At 41.2% G+C, this 18,845-nt stretch overlaps 1 protein-coding gene across 4 annotated transcripts in view; it reads right to left on the bottom strand.

Moving 5' to 3' along the window:
* Arhgap10 (Rho GTPase activating protein 10) overlaps positions 1-18,507 on the bottom strand; it is a 290,987-nt gene extending 272,480 nt beyond the window's left edge. The window contains exon 1 of one of the 4 annotated variants that reach the window (XR_005737333.2): positions 18,083-18,500. Coding sequence is in view for 3 of the 4 variants with exons in the window: in XM_040293220.2 (XP_040149154.2) it covers positions 18,083-18,236 (154 nt within the window). In the remaining variant the exon portion in view is untranslated. Of the gene's footprint in view, positions 1-18,082 lie in introns of all 4 variants that reach the window. The other 3 variants (XM_040293220.2, XM_005327533.5, XM_078022056.1) reach the window with 3 other exon arrangements.
* Between the last annotated feature and the right edge of the window lie 338 nt (positions 18,508-18,845).

The following is an 18,845-nucleotide window of genomic DNA, read 5'->3' on the forward strand; positions in this document are numbered from 1 at the left end:
CTTGATAACATGGTACTGATATTTCTTTGGCCAGGGTCCCTTCCTGTTTACAAACAGTGAGACAGAATGAAATGCAATTTGCAAGGAGAAATTAAATGGGAAGCAATGCCATGAATGTCCAGACCAAGTTTATCGCAGAACTGGTTATGTAAGAAAAAGTAAAAATAAACTTAATAAGAAAAAAATTTTAATAAGAACAAAATGACATGTCTTAAGAACAAAATGTTATTTTGTTCTTAAAAATAAGAAGTACTTCCAATGTTACAGCTTTGGTTTTTGCCTAACTAATAAGTTTGCTTTCATTATATCATTGTTTGGGAATTTTTTAAAGCTGACATTTTGAAAGGATTTTTATATTTCTTCAGGGACTTTGTTCTATTATAAATCTAACAAAAAAGAATGCACAACTTAACTGTGTAGCAAAATCATTACTTTTAATTACTTTTGTCACTTTGTGAAAAAATGTAACACAAATACCTACTTCTATTCATATATAACAATGAAAACTCACCCACACTATCTCTAGATGGTGACAGACTAAAGAAAAATCTGTATACATATTTGAGCATATTAAATATAAATCACTGAGAAATAATAGAAATTCAACCAAAAGAAAATTATTAATCAAGCTCCACTGAGCTTTTCTTTCCATTCCAAAGTGGGGTCTTGAAAAGTATCTGAACACTATCCCAATTGACCCGGTACCTCCCAAGTCTGTCTTCATGTTCTGAAGATTCATCAACTGATGCCAAAAAAACCTTCTCCCAACTCTAGCACTTTTCACCACCCACACTTTGATTATTAGTTTCAGATATAAAGTCCTTACCAGAAATTTGCAAGAGGAGCTGGGACAGCAACTGTTACACAAGTAACTCTTAGAAACAGAACAGGAATTAAAAGCCCTAGATTCTCATTCCTTATCCGATTCTTGACTGGACCTAATGTCTCCAGAATTTAGGGACTTACTACTAACATTTCAGGAGCCAGATTCTTACTCAGCAAGTATTTAATCAAATACCCATGAGTCAGGAACTGTTAAACACTGATGGGAGACCAAAAACAAACAATGACCTCAAGGGGTCAAGTTCACTGGAAAGTGAACAAGGTGAGGGAAGTCAAGGTCTTAGGAATGCTGGGTCTTTCTTAGAACTTGAAGTAGCAGAAGAATGGATTCCCCAAATTATGAAATAACACTTGGCTTTAACTTCAAATTAAGCATCAAGAGGAAAGACTCATGTCTACTACTAGGTAATTGTCAAAATTTTCCTCACATTAATGTAAATTTTCAATGTACATGAATCTGAGTATTATGAAAACAGTTTCAAAAGGAAAAATAATCCTTGAAGACATTTCCTTATTTACTCACTAATATTGCAAACAAACATCAAGAAAATTGACTTCAATGTAAACACAACACTACAAATGAGCTTCAGGAACCAACAGAAGGGACATGGCAGATGGTGGTATGTTGTCTCCCATATATACAGGGAAGGTCAGTTCTAGAGTAGGAGTCGTCGGGTGACCAGGACTTCAATTCCAGCTTTCCATGTGCAAACAGATTTCTAAATTCAGTATTTATTAAGTAAACTACAAAATACTTTTAAAGTGACTACAACATACTCGTTATATTGTCTATGACTTCACCATATGACTCTGAGTAAAATTCTGAACCCAGTAGCAGGTTCCTCATAAGTGAGCTAGGTGAAAATGTATTTCAGAATAAATACATTCAGAATATTATCACCTAAGAGAATACAAATACATTAAACAGAAAAGGAGTCGCTGTTGTTTTCAAGGAAAGTAAGATATCCAATTTGGGGATACGAAGTAAGAAGCAAATTTAATCGAGGGTCCAAATTAATATCTATAGTAAAGCAGCCATTCTGCAAAAACAAGAGCAGAGCATTTTCCTTTAAGAAGAAAAATCTTGGGGCTGGAGTTGTGGCTCAGTGATAGAGTGCTCACCTGGCACACATGAGGCACTGGATTCGATCCTCAGCACCACATAAAAATAAAGATATTGCATCCACCTACAATTCAAAAATAAATATATTCTTTTTAAAAGTAGTTGAGGGGCTTGGGTTTAGCTCAGTGGCAGAGGACTTGCCCAGGATGTTTGAGGGCACAAGGTTTGACCTTTGGCACCAAATTAAAAAACAAAGATCTGGGGGGAAAAAATAGTTGAGAAAAAATTTTTTAAGAAATCTTATAAGCCTTTGGCCATCAGTGACAAGCCACGTAAGCACGTGATGATAATATTGGCAATAGGTACAGATCCACCTTCATGCCCCTTAGATATAAATAACTTTCCTTTTAAATTTGGATTTGGTTAAAAAGCAAACAAAGGTAGTCTATTTTGTGCATTGTACCAACTCAGATCATCTAAAAGTGACTTCCTTTCCTGTGACTCTTAATAGTGGAAACTTATCACTTTGTGGAAATTTTTTAAATTCCCTATAATAGTCTTTATAGACATTATAACCCCATGACTTCCCACAGGTAATAACTCAAATTAGTTTTATGAAACATTGTAGCATCCTGGCGTGGAGGTACATGCCAGTTAATAATCCAGCTATTTGGGAGACAGGCAGGAGGATCACAAGTTCAAGGCCAGCCTCAGCAACTTAGCAACTTGGTGAGACCCTGACTCAAAATAAAATTTTTAAATGGGCAGGGGATGTAGCTCAGTGGAAGAGGACTGACCCAAGGGTTCAATCCCCAGGACCTTAAAAAAAAAAAAAAAAAAAAAAAAAAGCCACACAGGATCAATGGCCATAATGCATGCTATCCTAGAAAACTAAGAACTTCAAAGAGCATGAAAATGGCAGGGGTCTCAGCCTTCCAGGTGAACAGTGAAGTGTGCCTTACAGTATTTCACCAATGAAACATGGATCATAGTGGAGAAAGATTAAAATAGTTAATGTTTACACCATTTTAACTTATAGTTGAAGAAAATATTTTTTAAATGGTGATTTTTTGTTTGTTTGTTTTTGTTTTCTGGCTTAAGTTTCACAACCTTTCTAAACCCAGATTCCTAAATTGCAAAATGGAGAGTAACCATCACACAGAATTGTGAGAAATAAATACTAGATCACATGAAACACTTAACACAGGCCCTGAAACAATGTTGTGGGTGGGGTGGAGGTACTATTTGCTACTACAACTACCATTAATATTAATTCCAGTAACTTGGAAAATATTTTTAGTACAACTCAGAATCTCACATAATATTTAATATAGTTGAACCTTTAGGTACAAACTAATTGAAACCTAACATTTCTAATTGAACAGTATTCCACTGACTTTTAAATTGGGGATGTTTTAAAAATACCTTCATTTAGATAATTCCAACATTTCAAAATGGATATATATGCAAATACACACAAAGTGGAAAGATGACCATTTCCTTTAAAGTTATCTTCACTGATCCCTTTTATATAAATACAATTTAGTTACATCTATGTACATCCATAAAGATGAATATGTATTAATTCCATTCTATTCTACCTTTTCTTCCTAATATAACCTGAATTTCAGTATACATTCATTAAACTGACCACAATCCAGAAAAGAATCAACCCTTTTGTTCTAAGGTGGTCTCCAACACCTCCCAAAGGTCAACTGCTCTCTGATGGGCCAGCTTCCACTGGGGTATCAAGGACCTCTCCACTCCTTTCCATTCTGCCCTCACTGTATACAATAAGCAGATGTGTAGACTCAAAACACCACTTTTGGCTCGAGCACTTTTGGAATTAAACTTCAAAGTCACAAAATTAAAATATCTTTACAATTTTTTTTGGACAAAGAAGCACTGTAAAATATTTTGTTATGTGATTATCAGTACAACCCTACTCCGGTAGACCCTGCCAGGAGGCACTCAACCATGGTATAGCAAACAAAAAAACTGTTAACTGTGGTTAAGTGATACATCCTGTTTCTGGATGTAGCACTGCTCATCAACAGGCTAATTTGCATAGCCATACAAGGCTTTTAGATGTATCAATTAAGACAGCAGTTCCAAAAGATTCCAGACTACATAACTACTTAACCATCTCTATTCTCCTAGATTATCAATGAACAGAAAACTGCAAGTGGATAACCTACCTGCTTTCAAATTTCTTTAGATACTATCTAACACACAATAAAATGGGAAGAAGAAAATTATCAGAAACCATCATACAAGTTCAAGAGAAAATAAAGAAGCTATTTAAAAGATATCTTTGAGATGCTTGTAGGATTGATCAATTGATCTCAAATTTAAAATTCAAGCTAAGAGTGAAGCTCAACAATAGTGTGTGTCTGGCATGTGCAAAGTCCTAGATCCAACCCCTGGCACAAAAGAAAAAAATTAAGTTAAACCAGAAATATGTAAAGATTAAGAAAAAATCTGCTCTAATTTCCCCAAAGAAGGTCTTCATTGTTTCAAAGGGAAAAGAATGCAGTTACTCAATCCCTTCTGCTGGATTACATTCACAAAGATTGAAGTTTTTCTTAACTATATTTTGTCTTTTCGAAAATAAACAGGAAAGCTACCAGTGTCAGAAACTTAAATTAAGCTGTGTTTAATTTAAACACACACGTTTAAAATATTTTCTTTCGCAGGAAGTTAAAATGCTGTAAACATTAACTATTTTAATCTTTCTCCACTGTGATCCATGTTTCATTGGTGAAACACTGTAAGGCACACTTCACTGTATCGACAATCTTGACATTGGACCCCCACTCCTTGTCCCCATCCCCGGGGTCTTCGTTCCTACCATCTCTCCTCTTTCCCAACCCCTTTATTCTGATCAAAATTAATAAGCCAGCCAATGGGGGAAATAGAAGGCATATTTATTTTGACTTGTTATCTTCACAAAGTCCTCACTCTTTTGCCACATGCAGTGTCTAGGCCCAGATCGAAACAGGTGTAATACAGTGACTTTGAAAAGTGAAAGTTCCTGTGCATTGGACATCAGTGTTTATATCCCACACACGCAGCTTTTTGTGCTTAATGTCTACAACTTGATGTGTCTAGAGATAAACACCTGCGAGACCATCAAACCACCATCGCTATCAACGCCATCACCTCTGAAAGTTTCCTCCCACTCACTTTGTGTTTTCTGTCCTGTTTTCCTTTTGTGGTAAGAGCATTTAATATGAATTCTTATGATCTCTACCCTTTAAAAATTAAAATTAAACCTGCGTGTGTTGCTGGGGATGGAACCAGGGCCTTGCGTATGCTGGACAAGTGCTCCACACAGAGCCATGGCCCTAACCTTTTATACAGCATTTAAGTACAATAATCATAGTTCCTATATCGTACAGGAGAGCCCAACAGCTTTCCTGATTCTGCATCACTGAAACTGAACTGACAATCGGCTTCCCTGCCCGACTCCAGTCTCTACCCATCTCTGTGGGGAGCCTGGCTCTCTCCAAGCACACAATCCCTGGCTGCCTGCTTCTTCACCCCAGTGGGAGGCACAACTCGGGCTAGCCAAGCACACCACCCACCACGTCTCAATGATGGTCCATTCTGGGCAAGTGACCTGGAACTGCAACAATCCCCGTTGATTCTTGTTGTCCTGGCATATTACTCTCAAAAGTATTCAGGCCGAGACTCTACAGTGTACTCTAGTTTGGATCTGGGGTGTCCCCCAAAGCGTTCTGAAAGCTTGCTTTAGATATGGTGGCCCTACTGGGAGATGGTGACACCTGAGAGGAAGTTAGATCATTGGGGGGCAGGCCTTGAAGGGGATACTAAGCCCAAGCCCCAACCTCTGTGTCCTAGCCACCATGACATGAACAGGTGTCCTCAACCTTGTGTTCCCACCATGATGTACCATGCTGCCACAAGTCCCAAGCAACAGGGACAAGCAACCATGGACTGAAACCATGAACCAAAACAAACTGTTCCTTCTTTATTTTTCTGAAGTATTTGTCACAGCAACAGAAAGCTGACCAATACAGTCTACGCTCCAAGACGCTGTTTCTCTATCTTGGAGCTACAGACATTTAGGGCTGGGTGATTGTTTTGGGGTGCTGCTCTGTGTTGGAGTCCAACAATCACTGACCTCTCCCCACTAGATGCCACTAGCATCATCTTGTTATAACACTAAAAACCTCAAGTCCCTTTGTTCATATTAACTCGTTCCCTCCTATCCCAAGTCCTTTTGCTCCACCCCTGATAGGCTGGTGGTCTTCAGGATTTGCCCTGACCCACCTTGCCATCCCACTCTACACTCTACACCCGCTCTTTGTTCAGGTTCAGTATTCATTTGCCTGGTCATTTCCCATCTCTAAGCTCTGTCTCCAGAATCCTTATCTATTCCCTGCCCTTAAGTACACATCCAAAGAACCTAACTACTAAATATGTCCACTGGATAGCTCAGAAGGTACCTCCGCCTCACCATCCAAAACCAAAACCCGTCCTCTCCCCCACAAAACCCGTTCCTCTGGCTGGACTACCCAGTGAACAGCAATCACCTGCCACAGCCAAAAACTGAGGCCCCACCTCAGCCCCCACAACCACTCGCCCCCACAGCCTGCGGCCTCTAAACCTGCCTGCTGCCCTGCCATCCAAGTCTCTAGCCCAAGTGACTTCCCAACCTCCAGTCCTGCTTTCCTCCACCCCATGTTCACAGCCACACTGCCTGAGAAACCTCTCTGAAAGGCCATTCTGATCGTGCCAATCCCCTGCTCAAAACTTCTCCATTACATCCCACTGTGCACAGAATGAAGTCTTTAACCCGCTGTCCACGGCCCTCGACTTTGGGGCCTCCTGTGCAGCCTCCCTGTTCCCTCCCCAGCAAAGGTCCCCGCACACTGCAGCTCCCTATTCCCAGCCACAGGATAGGTTGTGCCCAGCTTCCAGACCTCTTGGATGTACTTCCCCCTGAGCTCTTCCCCACCCTCAGCACAGGAAGCTCCTAACCCTCCTTTTGGCACCACAGATTACTTCGGGTTGAACATCATTTAAAAATGCTAGGACCAGAAGTGTGGGGGATTTTTTCCCCATATTTTGGAATATCTGCATAGGCATAATCAGATATCTTGGGGATGGGACCCAAGTCTAAACATAAAATTCATTTAGGCTTCATTTACATCTTCCATAGCCTGAAGGTGATTTTCCATAATGTTAAATAATTTTGTGCATGAAACGTGCCATTTTCCCCCTAGTGTGGAACTTTCCCACATATGGTGTCAGGTCATCATTCAGTATTCCAGGTTCTGGAGAATTTCAGCTTTTGGATTTGAGATGCTTGGTACATGCTTTCTTGAAGTCTTATGTGAACCCCCAAAATACTCCTATTAACTACAGTCACAGAATTCCACAATTAGTAGACATAAATAAAATTGCTTTTTACATATCTCGCTCACTAGAGCCCTACCTTCTGCATAGATGTATGCAATCTCTTCACTGTTAAGCCTCTAATGACTAGCTCACAATAGCTGGAGTCTGGTGACATGGCACCAACACCTCTCCCCCATTGTAATAAATAATGTTACTTCAATGATGATTATGAACAGTTTTTACCTCTTTTCTACACCTACCACAGACTTCACTGTACTTCCAGTACAATTTAAGTGCTTTAGAAGTACTTTAATCCTAGAAACATTTTAAACATTTGACTACTATCCATGTTTTAAAGAAAAAAATAAAGATGGAGGTAACCAATTTGCCCAAGGTCACACATTAAGTAAACTAAACATTAAAAAACATAATCTTTAATATCTTATGCTGCTTTTGACTTACATTTCACAAAAGCAAAACTGTCAGAATGACAAAAGTACTATCTGCTAGATTCTTTATTGACATGTCGGCAACATTCCAGCTGCTTTACCCCCCACCAAGTCTCAAGTGAAGGTCTTCAGTAATATGCTGGATTTCAACACAACTACGGGTGGTTTCTCCTATTTAATAAATCAGGCCTATAGAGCTCGGTGCTTCAAAATATTGTTAGTGCGAAAGAAAAACATTCACAGATTATTTCTGTTGTCCTATTGATAAAGTACAACTGTGTTCAAGTTCAACTAAAGAAAGTCAGGACAGAGTCCTTTAAAAAGAAAAATAAGCTAGGCACGGTGGCACATGCCTGTAATGCCAGCTACTTGGGAGACTGATGCAGGAGAATTGCAAGTTCAAGGCAAGCTCAGAGATGACAAGGATGTAGCTCAGGTATAGAGCATCCCTAGATTCAATACCCAGTACCACAAAAACTAGTAACTACATGCCCCTAGGCAGAGGTCTAAGATTGTTAACACCCAGTGTGAGAGTTAAATACTATCACCCAGTCCAGCACAGTGGCGAGCACCTGTAGTCCCAGCCTCTCAGATGGCCGAGGCAGGACTGCTAGAGTCCAGGAGTTGGAGGTCTGCCTGGACAACACAAGGAAACCCTGACTCAAAACAAAAAAGATCACCCAGTAAGAAAGTTCTGTGTCCATTTTACTATAAAGAAAAATTTAGGCACTGAAGACTTCAATAACTTGCCCAAGGTCACAGTTAGTAAATGATGAGGACCTATGGGGGCTGGGAGTGGCAAACACCAAATTGTTTAGAAACCATTAAACAGCCTATATTCAAACCGAGGTCATAATGCTCTGGCCAAATCCAGTTCCTCCAGCCACACATCCCACCCTTACTTGCTATAAGGGACTAAGGCCTTAGCACCCAAAGGCAGAAGATGCCTGTGGGTGAACAAGTCAACAGGCAGGGAGAAATTACACTCAATGAAATAATAAGTGGCACCGGATTAACATCTTCCTCAGGCCATGGAAGAAGTTCTAGTTGGACCAGGGAGTCCGGCCTGGTCGCTAACACAGGGTGTGTAACCTGCTCATCTCAGGCCTCAAAGAGATGCCTGCCCTCATAGAGTCAAGTGTCAGAGTTTTTCAGTATGCATTTGTTTAAAGAGGATGTCAATACGAAAGCATCCCCTTGGCAAGTGTATGAATTACATTCCTACACGGGGATGATTCCTGTTTGCTTTGATGCCAACCAATCCTGCCTAAAATTCACATTCATCTGACCTGACTGGATCAGCAGTTACCAGGAACCATCATGTGCACTGTTTATCTATATGAATATTAATATACTAACAAATGAATAGTTCTCTTTACATTCTAACATTGGAAGACTAACTCCAATGAGGCAAAAAGATTTTGAAGGATTGTTTTTGACCCAGACAAGTTATCTTTTACAGTGCTGAGGTATACACTGGTTTACTCTGATTATCCACACTGAATTGATAACAAACTAACAAAAAAGAAAATCTAGGGCTGGGAGTATAGTTCAGGGGTAAAGCATCTGTCCTGTATGTGGGAATCCCTGTGTCCAATCCCCAGCATCTCAAGAAAAATGTTTTAAATGTCTAAAAGATTTGTGCATTAATTACAGATTATTTTCAAAGTTGGTATTTTTAAAGACTATAAAATTAACTTAAATAAAGGCTTTCATAAAGAATAGTCTCTATACTAATTGTTTCAACATCAAAATTAAAGCATGGGCCCAAAGTGTAGCTGAGTGGCCAAGTGCTTGCCTAGGATGCAAGAGGCCCTGAATTTAAAACCTATGAAAGGGAAAAGTGGGGGAGGGGCAAAAACAACAATTGAAGTCTTCAAATGTCACCTGAGCAAAAATATTGAATTAAATGAAATAAAGATAATTTCATTACAGAAGAATCTCACAAATATTAAAAAAGCAGTTTATCCTGAAATCATCATATAAAATCTAAAAACATGCAAAACACATTATGTATTATTAAGGAATATAGATAGTTATATTAAAATGCCTAAAAATAAACAATTTGAGAGTTTCTGCTTTGGGGGGAAGAAGATAGGGAAAGTACACAAGCTTTTATTTCTTAAACTAGAGAGCAAATACATGGATGTTTGCCATGAAATTCTTCATATCTTTTTATATTTCTAAAGTATTTCAAACTTTTTAAAGAAAAAGGAAGCTTAATGCTAAAAAAGTTAAGATTTACTCTACTAGGGGACTAGGGCTATAGCTTAGTGGTTGAGAATTTGCCTTGTATGCATGAGGCACTAGGTTCAGCACCACTTAATAAATAAATAAAACAGATATTTAAAAAAAAATTTACAGAGGTGCACACTGGTAATCCCAGCTGTTCAAGAGGCTGAGGCGGGAGGATGCCAAGTTCAAGTTCAGCCTACACAACTTAGAAGACAAGTCTCAAAATAAAAAATAAGGTCTGGGGATGTAGCTCAGTGGTACAGCACCCATGCCACAGGTTTAATCCCCCAGTACTGCAAATAAAGGGTAAGGATGAGAAATGGAGAGGAAAGGAAGAGAGATTAAGATGGGAGAGAAAATATTCTAGTGAGTGAAGTCTTGTGTCTTGTAATGGATCCTCAATCAACATGATCTCTGAAATGTCTATGCTTATAACAAATTAGAAATCAGTTTTAATAATGATCCCAAGGGGACTTAAAATTTTAAATCATGGTTACTGTACTAAGCCAATAAGAATATTCTCCTAACCAAATCAAATGTCAGATCCAGATAACTAAAATTTAATCACTCTAACATGCCTAGAAAAGCACAGTTACACCCTTTTACAGCTTATTATTATGGTTAAGATTTTTGGACTCAGACAAACCTGGCTTCATATTTCAGTTCCACCTGTGACAAACTGATTCCAGCAAGATATTAATCTCTTTAAAAATCAGTTTCTATAGATTAAGAAATGGAGTTTTTTCATATAATGTGGTAAACACAACAATTCATTAACTTCTGCCCCATCTCACCTCTGCCATACTAAGGATTGAACCCAGAGATGCTTTACTACTGAGCTGTACCTCCAATCCTTTTGCTGTTGTTATTGTTATTTTTGAGACAGGGTCTTCCCGATTTGCCCAGTCTGGCCTTGGACCCAAGATCCTCCTGCCTCAGCTGCTCAAGTCACTGGGATCAGAGGTGTGCATCACCATGCTCAGCTAATTCTTAGCATAAAATGGCTATTCTGAATTTAGCACAAAGTAAATCAAGTGGTAAATACTTAAAAGTCAGCTATTAAAATTATTTAAATTATATACTTTAAATGAGAAAAACTTTTCAAATGTAGTTTGTGATTGCCTATTTGACTCTGAAATGTAATTCTTAAAGGAACCTAATAAAACATCAAGATACTCTTACTCAGAATTATAATCTACAAATTTCTAAACACTTTCCTACAAATCCTGAAATGAAGCCAACATGACAAGTTGTGACGAACACAATATCTTTATGTCGTTTATTTTTATGTGGTGCTGAGGATCGAACCCAAGCCTCATACATGCCTGGCAAGAGCTCTACCACTGAGCCACAACCCCAGCCCCTTGACAAGTCTTTAAACAAAAACGTAAAAAGCCAAAAGAAACACTTGACACTGAATCTCATGACAAGGTCTTAATTTATATTTCTAAAATTGAACTTTACAGAAGTGACAAAAAACACAATTTTTATCAACTGTGGCCAAATGTAAACTGTTTATCTGTACACTGCCACGGTGCACTCAAAGCCCGATTTATGGTCATCTAGCACACTACGGTGTTTCGTAATCATTGCCTCTTTCAATACTCTATATATACACACAGAAGAGAAATAGCTGCATGTGGGAGGTGATAAACAGCTATTGGAGTCAATTCAAAACAGCTTCTCTGGGAATTTGTCCAGGGGACATTGAGGATTCCTTTGTACACAACAGGATTACCTAACAGCTCTTAGGAAAATCCCTCTTACAGAGGTGTCCGATTGTCTTCTTATTCTCATTTTGAATTCACCATAGCAAATACAAGCACCATTCAAAGTTGTAGGATTTCTAGCATGTGAAATGTTGGACTTAAATGTCCTCAAAAAGTATCACTGACTAAGTGTCTGAAGGCGCCCATCATTGATGTTACCATTATCTCGGGACCTTGTACAGAGCAGCAGCAGCGCTCCCTCAACTCTTATCAGTTCCCTGAATGAGGAGCCGCTCCCTCACTGCCTGAATCTCAGCTGGCTCACTACATTCACAGCAGTCTAAGTGACACCTTCCACTTCACCTTAAAGTCCTGTGAATCAGGAATGAGTTCCAGAAAATACTTTCCAAGGTATTACCAACATTTAATTTGCAACTTATTTTCAAGATCCTCCATATCCTGAACTACATTAAAAATTTGGAAGTCTTTCTGTCTTCTGTGTCACTGGTAATGATAACTTGAAACAGATACACCATTAAGAGATGTAAGTACAAAAAAGTTAGATAACTGGCCTAGGGGCCAAAGCAGCCATTTTCAGATAAGAAAAGGACCTTGATATTATAACATAATTGAAATTTAGATGATATGTCATAATTGCTAACTTTTGACATGTTTTATACATCTCAACTCATTTAGACCAACTAGTAACCCAAAACAATACTGTTATAATCTCCAATTTACAGACAAGCCCAGATACAGAAAGGCCAGGTTCCACAGCTTGTAGACAGCCGAGTTAGGACAAGGTCCAACAAGCTTAGCTCTTAATATTTTATACTATATTCTTTCATCAGCTCTTTTAAAGCTAAATAGAAAATTCCCCTCTCTTATTCCTCCTCTAGACATCTATGATGCCAAAAAAGAAGGTGACCAAAGGAACCTCAGGAGACGGGAGGACAGAGAAAGCCAATGTGTCAGAAAGACAATGGACACTGACCAATGGAACATTCTATGTAAACATAGCCAGGCTGGTGTTGGAGGCAAGGCTGTAAGTAAGAGCCATCCTAACCAGAGTCAAGGACCACCTACAGTGAGTAAGTCTCTTTGGCTTTAAAGGCTTTCTGGTCCCCTCACTAGCTCAAGCCTGATGGCAATTATATTCACAGCCAGTCTGCTGGAGTGAGTTGAAAACTTATCTCAAGTAATGCCCAAGATGAGAAGACTCCCCAAGTGAACTCAAGATTCATCTCGGGTAATGCCCCAACCACAGAAGGTTCACAGTGATTTTTTTTTATATTTATTTTTTAGTTATAGGTGGACACAATGTCTTATTTTGCTTTATGTAGTGCCAAGGATCGAACTCGGTTGCCTCACGCATGTTAGGCGAGCACTCTACCTCTGAGCCACAACCTCAGCCCTCACAGTGATGTCTTTGGGGCAAAGAATACAAGAGTATTCTTTCCCACTTAGGGAAAAATTTTATTTGCAAGTATCTGCTTTTAAAATATCTGATTTTCTACAGCTAATTTCCTATTGGTGCCTTCAGCACAAAAATTTACAATTATACATACCACTCCATCATAATTAGGATGTTAAGCAGCAGAAAACCAACTCAAACTAGCTTTTGTTATAACAACCATCCAAATGTGGACTGCAGACATAAAACAATCCAAACCTCCAACAATGCATCAAAAACGCAGATCAAATTAGCTAATCCACTTACCCTCAGGATGGCTCTACTCAAGAGCCAAAGATGATAGGTAGCAGTTCCAGAAATCACAACCTGACAGTCTAGTAAGAGTGGAGAACCATCTTCATTCGAGTCTCATCTGAGAAAAGGAAACCTTTTGCTGAAGTTTCCAGCAGACTTCCAATCATGTCCAGAATGACCCCTTCTTTCCTCTCCCCAAATGTCTTGGGAAAGGGTGTAGACACTTGAAAAAAATCCGGGTTAATAGAAGAAGGAAAAGAATGCCATCTGGACCAGCAAGAGCATCTATACAACACTTCACAATTTTTTTAAAAACTTTTTTTAGTTGTAGGTGGACACAATACCTTTATTTTATTTGTTCCTTTTTTTATGTGGTGCCTAATGCATGCTCTACCACTGAGCCACAACCCCAGCCCCACAACTGTGTTTTTGATACACTTCCAAATCACCTTATTCAGTACTCAAGACACTCTGCATCAGTTCCATTTTTAAAATGGGGAGGGGAGATGGGACAGGCTCAAGTTTACAAAGAAAAGTCTTCTCAGTCTTCCAATTTTCAGTATGTCAAATGTAGGGGCAAATCAAGAAGTTTCCCGAAAAAACATTTCTCCAAAACAGTAAACATAAAGATAGCACATGTTGTGGGTTCTGTGTGTTTTCTTCAGGGAAACAAAGCAAAAGTCATTAACATACAAAGATCTTTAAAAATATATCAAAACCAAGTCTAGGAACACCCAAATTCTAGTGCTAATTCTGCTGCTAACAAGATCCTTTACATTCTTTTCCATATTTGTCGGAGTGAGTTCACTTAATGAGAGTCCCTCCAGCTTCATACACACAAAACTAGGCAACCTAAGTTTACTAAAGAACAATTCTATATAACCCTGTGAGGGCTTAATAACAGGACTATTAAAACAATTTTCTTCAGTATATTTTCTCTAGAATGCCTAAAGTAAAACTTATGAGAAAAGCATATATTACCGCTTCTGGCAAACATGTTTGTATAAAATCGTAAGCACCTGAAACTATATAGATGTCACACGAAAGGCTTAACAGAAGTTTAAGTTGCACTGAAAGAAGACACTGGCCGTTTTGGAGAAGGAGTGACAAAAGCAAGAACTAAAAAGCCATTTGAACAAAGGGTCCATTGAATTGAGTGAATGCTCTCCAACTCTACAAATCAGTCAATGGCTCCTCCCACCCGGATGCCAGGTGGGAACTCATCCCACCGGCAAATGTCCAATACTGACTCTAAACCATCCCTTTCCCATTATGTCAGGCTTCTGCTAAAAAACCTTACATTTAGCTCTCCTAGGGATAAAGTCCACATTCCCAACCTTGCTTTAATGGCCCTCCATAATCTGAAACTGACCTTTCCTTTCATCCCATCCTACTCCCTGAAATGCAATCCCCATTCCAAACTCCTCATTCTCCCCAACACTACAGGTGTTCCAGTTTCTTCTCAGCCGTTTCCAATCTGACAAGGTTCTATTCCTTACTTAAAACACCAAGAAGTTCCAAGCCCTTCTCCCCACTAACCTACAATAAACTTGTTCCTGGCAAAGTTAGAATACTTTTCTTGTCACTTGATGGCTAAACATGTATGTCTTCGAAACCTTTGTTTCTTCAAGAATGTAGCATAGTGCAGACAGGAACTCAAAAAATGTTCCTTAGATTGATGTGAATTCAAGGACAGAAACTCAAGAGCAAAGCCTTCTCAGTAGTATTTTGTTATCTAAATTACATTTAACAAATCACAGGTGTTAAGTATTTGCTGACTGCTAAATAATTGAATTCAGCAGTAAGCCTTCAGGTCCTTCAGGTCTTCAGCTTCTTTAAATATTTATGGAAGATTTCAAAGACATTCAAATTACATAAATCCAACTAGCATTGAGCGCACACAGGAGACAATTAAAAGCAAACCACTAGGTGGGTGTGTGGTGCACCCCTGGAATCTAAGGGGCTCAGGAGTATAAGACAAAAGGACAAGACAAGTCCAGAGCCAGCCTCAGCAACTTAGGAAGACCTTATCTCAAAATAAAAAGGACTGGAGATGTAGCTGAGTGGTTAGGCCCCTCTGGGCTCAATTCCTGGTTTAAAACAAAACCAAATCACTAAAACACATTCTGAAAATGCACAAAAATGCCATTTTTTGAAAAAAAATGTAAGATGTGTGAAAATATAAACAATCTGACCTAATTGATTACTATCCTTTTTACAGATCCTCTGCCTCATGTCCTTCCAGGATTCTGGAATCCAATGTTTTAGAAACTAATATCTTCAAATGGGGATATTACTCCATAGTAGAGTATCTGCCCAGAGTTCAATCCCCAGTGTGTGAGTGTGTGTGTGTGTGTGTGTGTGTGTGTGTGTGTGTATGCGCGTGCACAAATGCCCTCAACTGGTTAACTGACCTAGACTAAAGTTTCAAAACAAACCATTTTGAAATGCTGTTAGAACCTCACCAATACCTCCAAGAAAGAGATCCAAATGAAACTGAACATAATTATGTGATTATGTGACCTACCCAACTACCACATACCAAGGCCTCAACAGTGAAGAATTAAATTCAGGTCTCCTGACTTAAATCCAATGCTCTTAAGTCTGTTGGGAACTAGAAATCTGATTGAAACTAGAAGTAAAGCTATATGGAGCAAGTGGGCAGGAAAGTTGAGTCCTATCCAACTAACTAAAGCTAGGTTTTTGTCTTGTCTGTCATGGAAAAGAATTTAAATTAATGAAGAGAACGGGAAAAAAAGATACTTTCCATTACATTTCTTAAACATAATTACCAAGTATGCTGCTATGGCAAAAGAATCAAAGATACCAATTCACAAATTCAAGAAACCTACATTCTGGGGAGAAGGGTAACAGCTGGCCCCCCAGATGCACTAGCTGCTGCTGGAACAGGAGGCATGCTTCCTGCTGGCAGGATAGCTAACATGCAGTCACAGAAATAGCTTTTAACCAGTGGCCAAACTGGCTTTGCCATCTGCCTCTCTCCACATCTCCAACTCCAGAGGGAGCTGCTATAGCCAGTAAAAGGTACCTCCTCACCAACCCCCAGCTAGTGACACTGATTAACACTGGAGTTTGCTCCATAACCCTCCCTGCTCTTCCTTTTTCTCACCTCCTCCTTTCTATGCCCACCCCTCTATATTTAAAGCCCATCCCACTTCCCACCCATCACACATATGGATGCCAAGGACTGGAGAGCATCCACCAAATGAGCCCACTCATTGCCTGTCCCAAAGCGATTCCCAATCCCAATTTTGCAACACCAAAAATGTCACAGAAGTTGAATGACTTGCTTTCGAAATTACAGGGATGGCTCATTAAATTCTTCCCTCAACTCATTCATTAAAATGAATATTAACTGGGCTAGGCCTGTGTTGGGTATAGAAGACAGAACGTTTTAATTTTTTTTAAATACTTTTAGTTATAGGTGGACACAATATCTTTGTTTATTTTTAAGTGATGCTGAGGATCTAACCCAGGGTGTCTCACACGTACCAGGCAAGCGCTCTATCACTGGGCCACAACCCCAGCCAATTTTCTTTGGTGGAAATGGTGGTGTCCAGGGATAGCACGTTACTTTTCCCAGAAGTGGTGTCACAAACAAGTGTACAATGGACAAATTCCCAAGATTAGGAATTACTGAACTGAGAAACTAGTTAAGTGATAGACCCTAACACAGACCTTGGAGGCTGGATACTGCCCAGGTCCCTGTCTGCTGTATGGCTTTCCCACTCCACACCCTCCCACCGCCCTGGCAAGCTTTAAAAGAAAAAAAGAAAAAGAAAAGGTGTACTCAAGCCATCCTCAGAAGGGGCTCTGGGCCCCAGGAGTAATCAGACTGCTCTGCTCCTAACTCTTCCCCTTTTTTAGTCGCATCAGCAACCGTTTCGGCACAAATTTCAGCCCAACTCTCTCCAAGAATTTTATCAGCTACACAAACTACAGCTTTCTATCTTCTTCTGAGTTCTTCCCAAGGGAGGAGATCAGAGGAGGAAGGCTTCAAGTCTTGACCAGAGTGGAATTCTCTTTACAGGCAGTAAACACCCCACCACCCGGGTCAGGGGGCAGGCTGTCCCTCACTTCCCAGCCCCAATCTTTGAACCCTCCTCAGCACAAGCAGAGAGAAGGAAGGAATGTGCAGAAAGCAGCACAAAGCCAGGTGGACTTTCTGGTTTGCCACAATGAGAGAGCTGGGAGGAGACTGTTGGGGAAGATAAAAAGTGACACAAAAGGTACTGCTTAGGGGACATCTAACGAATTCAACACCCACGAGGTTTCAAAGAATCCCCTCAAAAAAGTTTTTGAAGAGGTCACTAAATAAAAGTAGGAAAACTGACTTGTCTGTCTCGTAGGAGACAGACCCGCTTTAGAGTGCAATAAACCTGACCCAAGGCGCCGAGAGCCTGGGATCGGTCCCAACGGGAGCGCAGCGCTAAAGGGTGATCAACTTGGGGCCAGGCGGGGCCCGCGGGCAACGCGCTCCCACGCAAGGCTTCTGGCCCCCGCCTCCGCCAAGGGTCCGGAGCGGGAATGGGGACTTGCCGCCGGCTGCCTGGGGAAGAATGGCCTGAATGAATCTCCAATTCCTCCGTCCGCTAGCCCGGGGCACAGGACTGTCCTTCTCCGACCAGGAGAAGCTCCCTCCGGCCTCGCCACGCCGCAGCCCGTCCGCGCCCGGGTCCCCGCTTACTCTTGGTGGCAGCGATGAGGTTCTTCCCGTCCTTGATCAGCTCTTTGATGAACTTGTTGGTCCTCTCAAGTTCTGCTTCGTGGGCACGGATCCTCTCCCGGAACCACGGGCTGTCGAGGTAGCAGTCGCTGAATTCCAAGGGCTGCAGCCCCATGACTGCAAAGGTCCGCGCCCGGGGCGCACAGCCTCCGGCTCGCTCGCCGCGCGCTAGCCCGGCTCCGAGGCGGCGGCCAGGTGCGGGGCCGCGCGGGTAAGAAATTCGAGAGGATCTAGCACTGCCGGGCGCGCAGGGAGCACCGTGCGGACATGTCCCGAGGAACTGAGCCTGGCGGCACCGGGGAGCCGCCGGCTAGGCGAGCGAAAACTGCGGCGCCCCAATCCCGGCAGCCCCGCGAGCCTCAGCGCCCGCCGCCCCGCCCCAGGCCCGCCCCGCGCTCGCCCGCGCCCCCTTTTCCTCCCTCCGCCTCTCTTCTCCCTCCTTTCTCCTTCCTTCCCTTCCCCAGACTCCTCTTCCTTCTCTTCCCCACGCGTAGTTGCCCCTCCTCTTCCTTCCGAGGCGTCCCGGGTCTAGAATTTCGGCCCCGCGGTTCTCCTCCACCCCCGGGAGCCTGCCCCTCCCCTTTTCTTGGGCTCCCGAGTTCGGGGTGACTCACAGTCGGCTCCCCGAAGTAGGGAACCCGACCGGACGTGGAAGGAGCGGGCGTCTTAACAGCAGTGCTTAATCCGCGCAGCCGGACGTGACTCCGAGGCGAGCCGGCTGGAG

Source organism: Ictidomys tridecemlineatus, chromosome 9, assembly GCF_052094955.1.
Source record: "Ictidomys tridecemlineatus isolate mIctTri1 chromosome 9, mIctTri1.hap1, whole genome shotgun sequence".
In the NCBI taxonomy this organism is placed as follows: Eukaryota; Metazoa; Chordata; class Mammalia; order Rodentia; family Sciuridae; genus Ictidomys; species Ictidomys tridecemlineatus.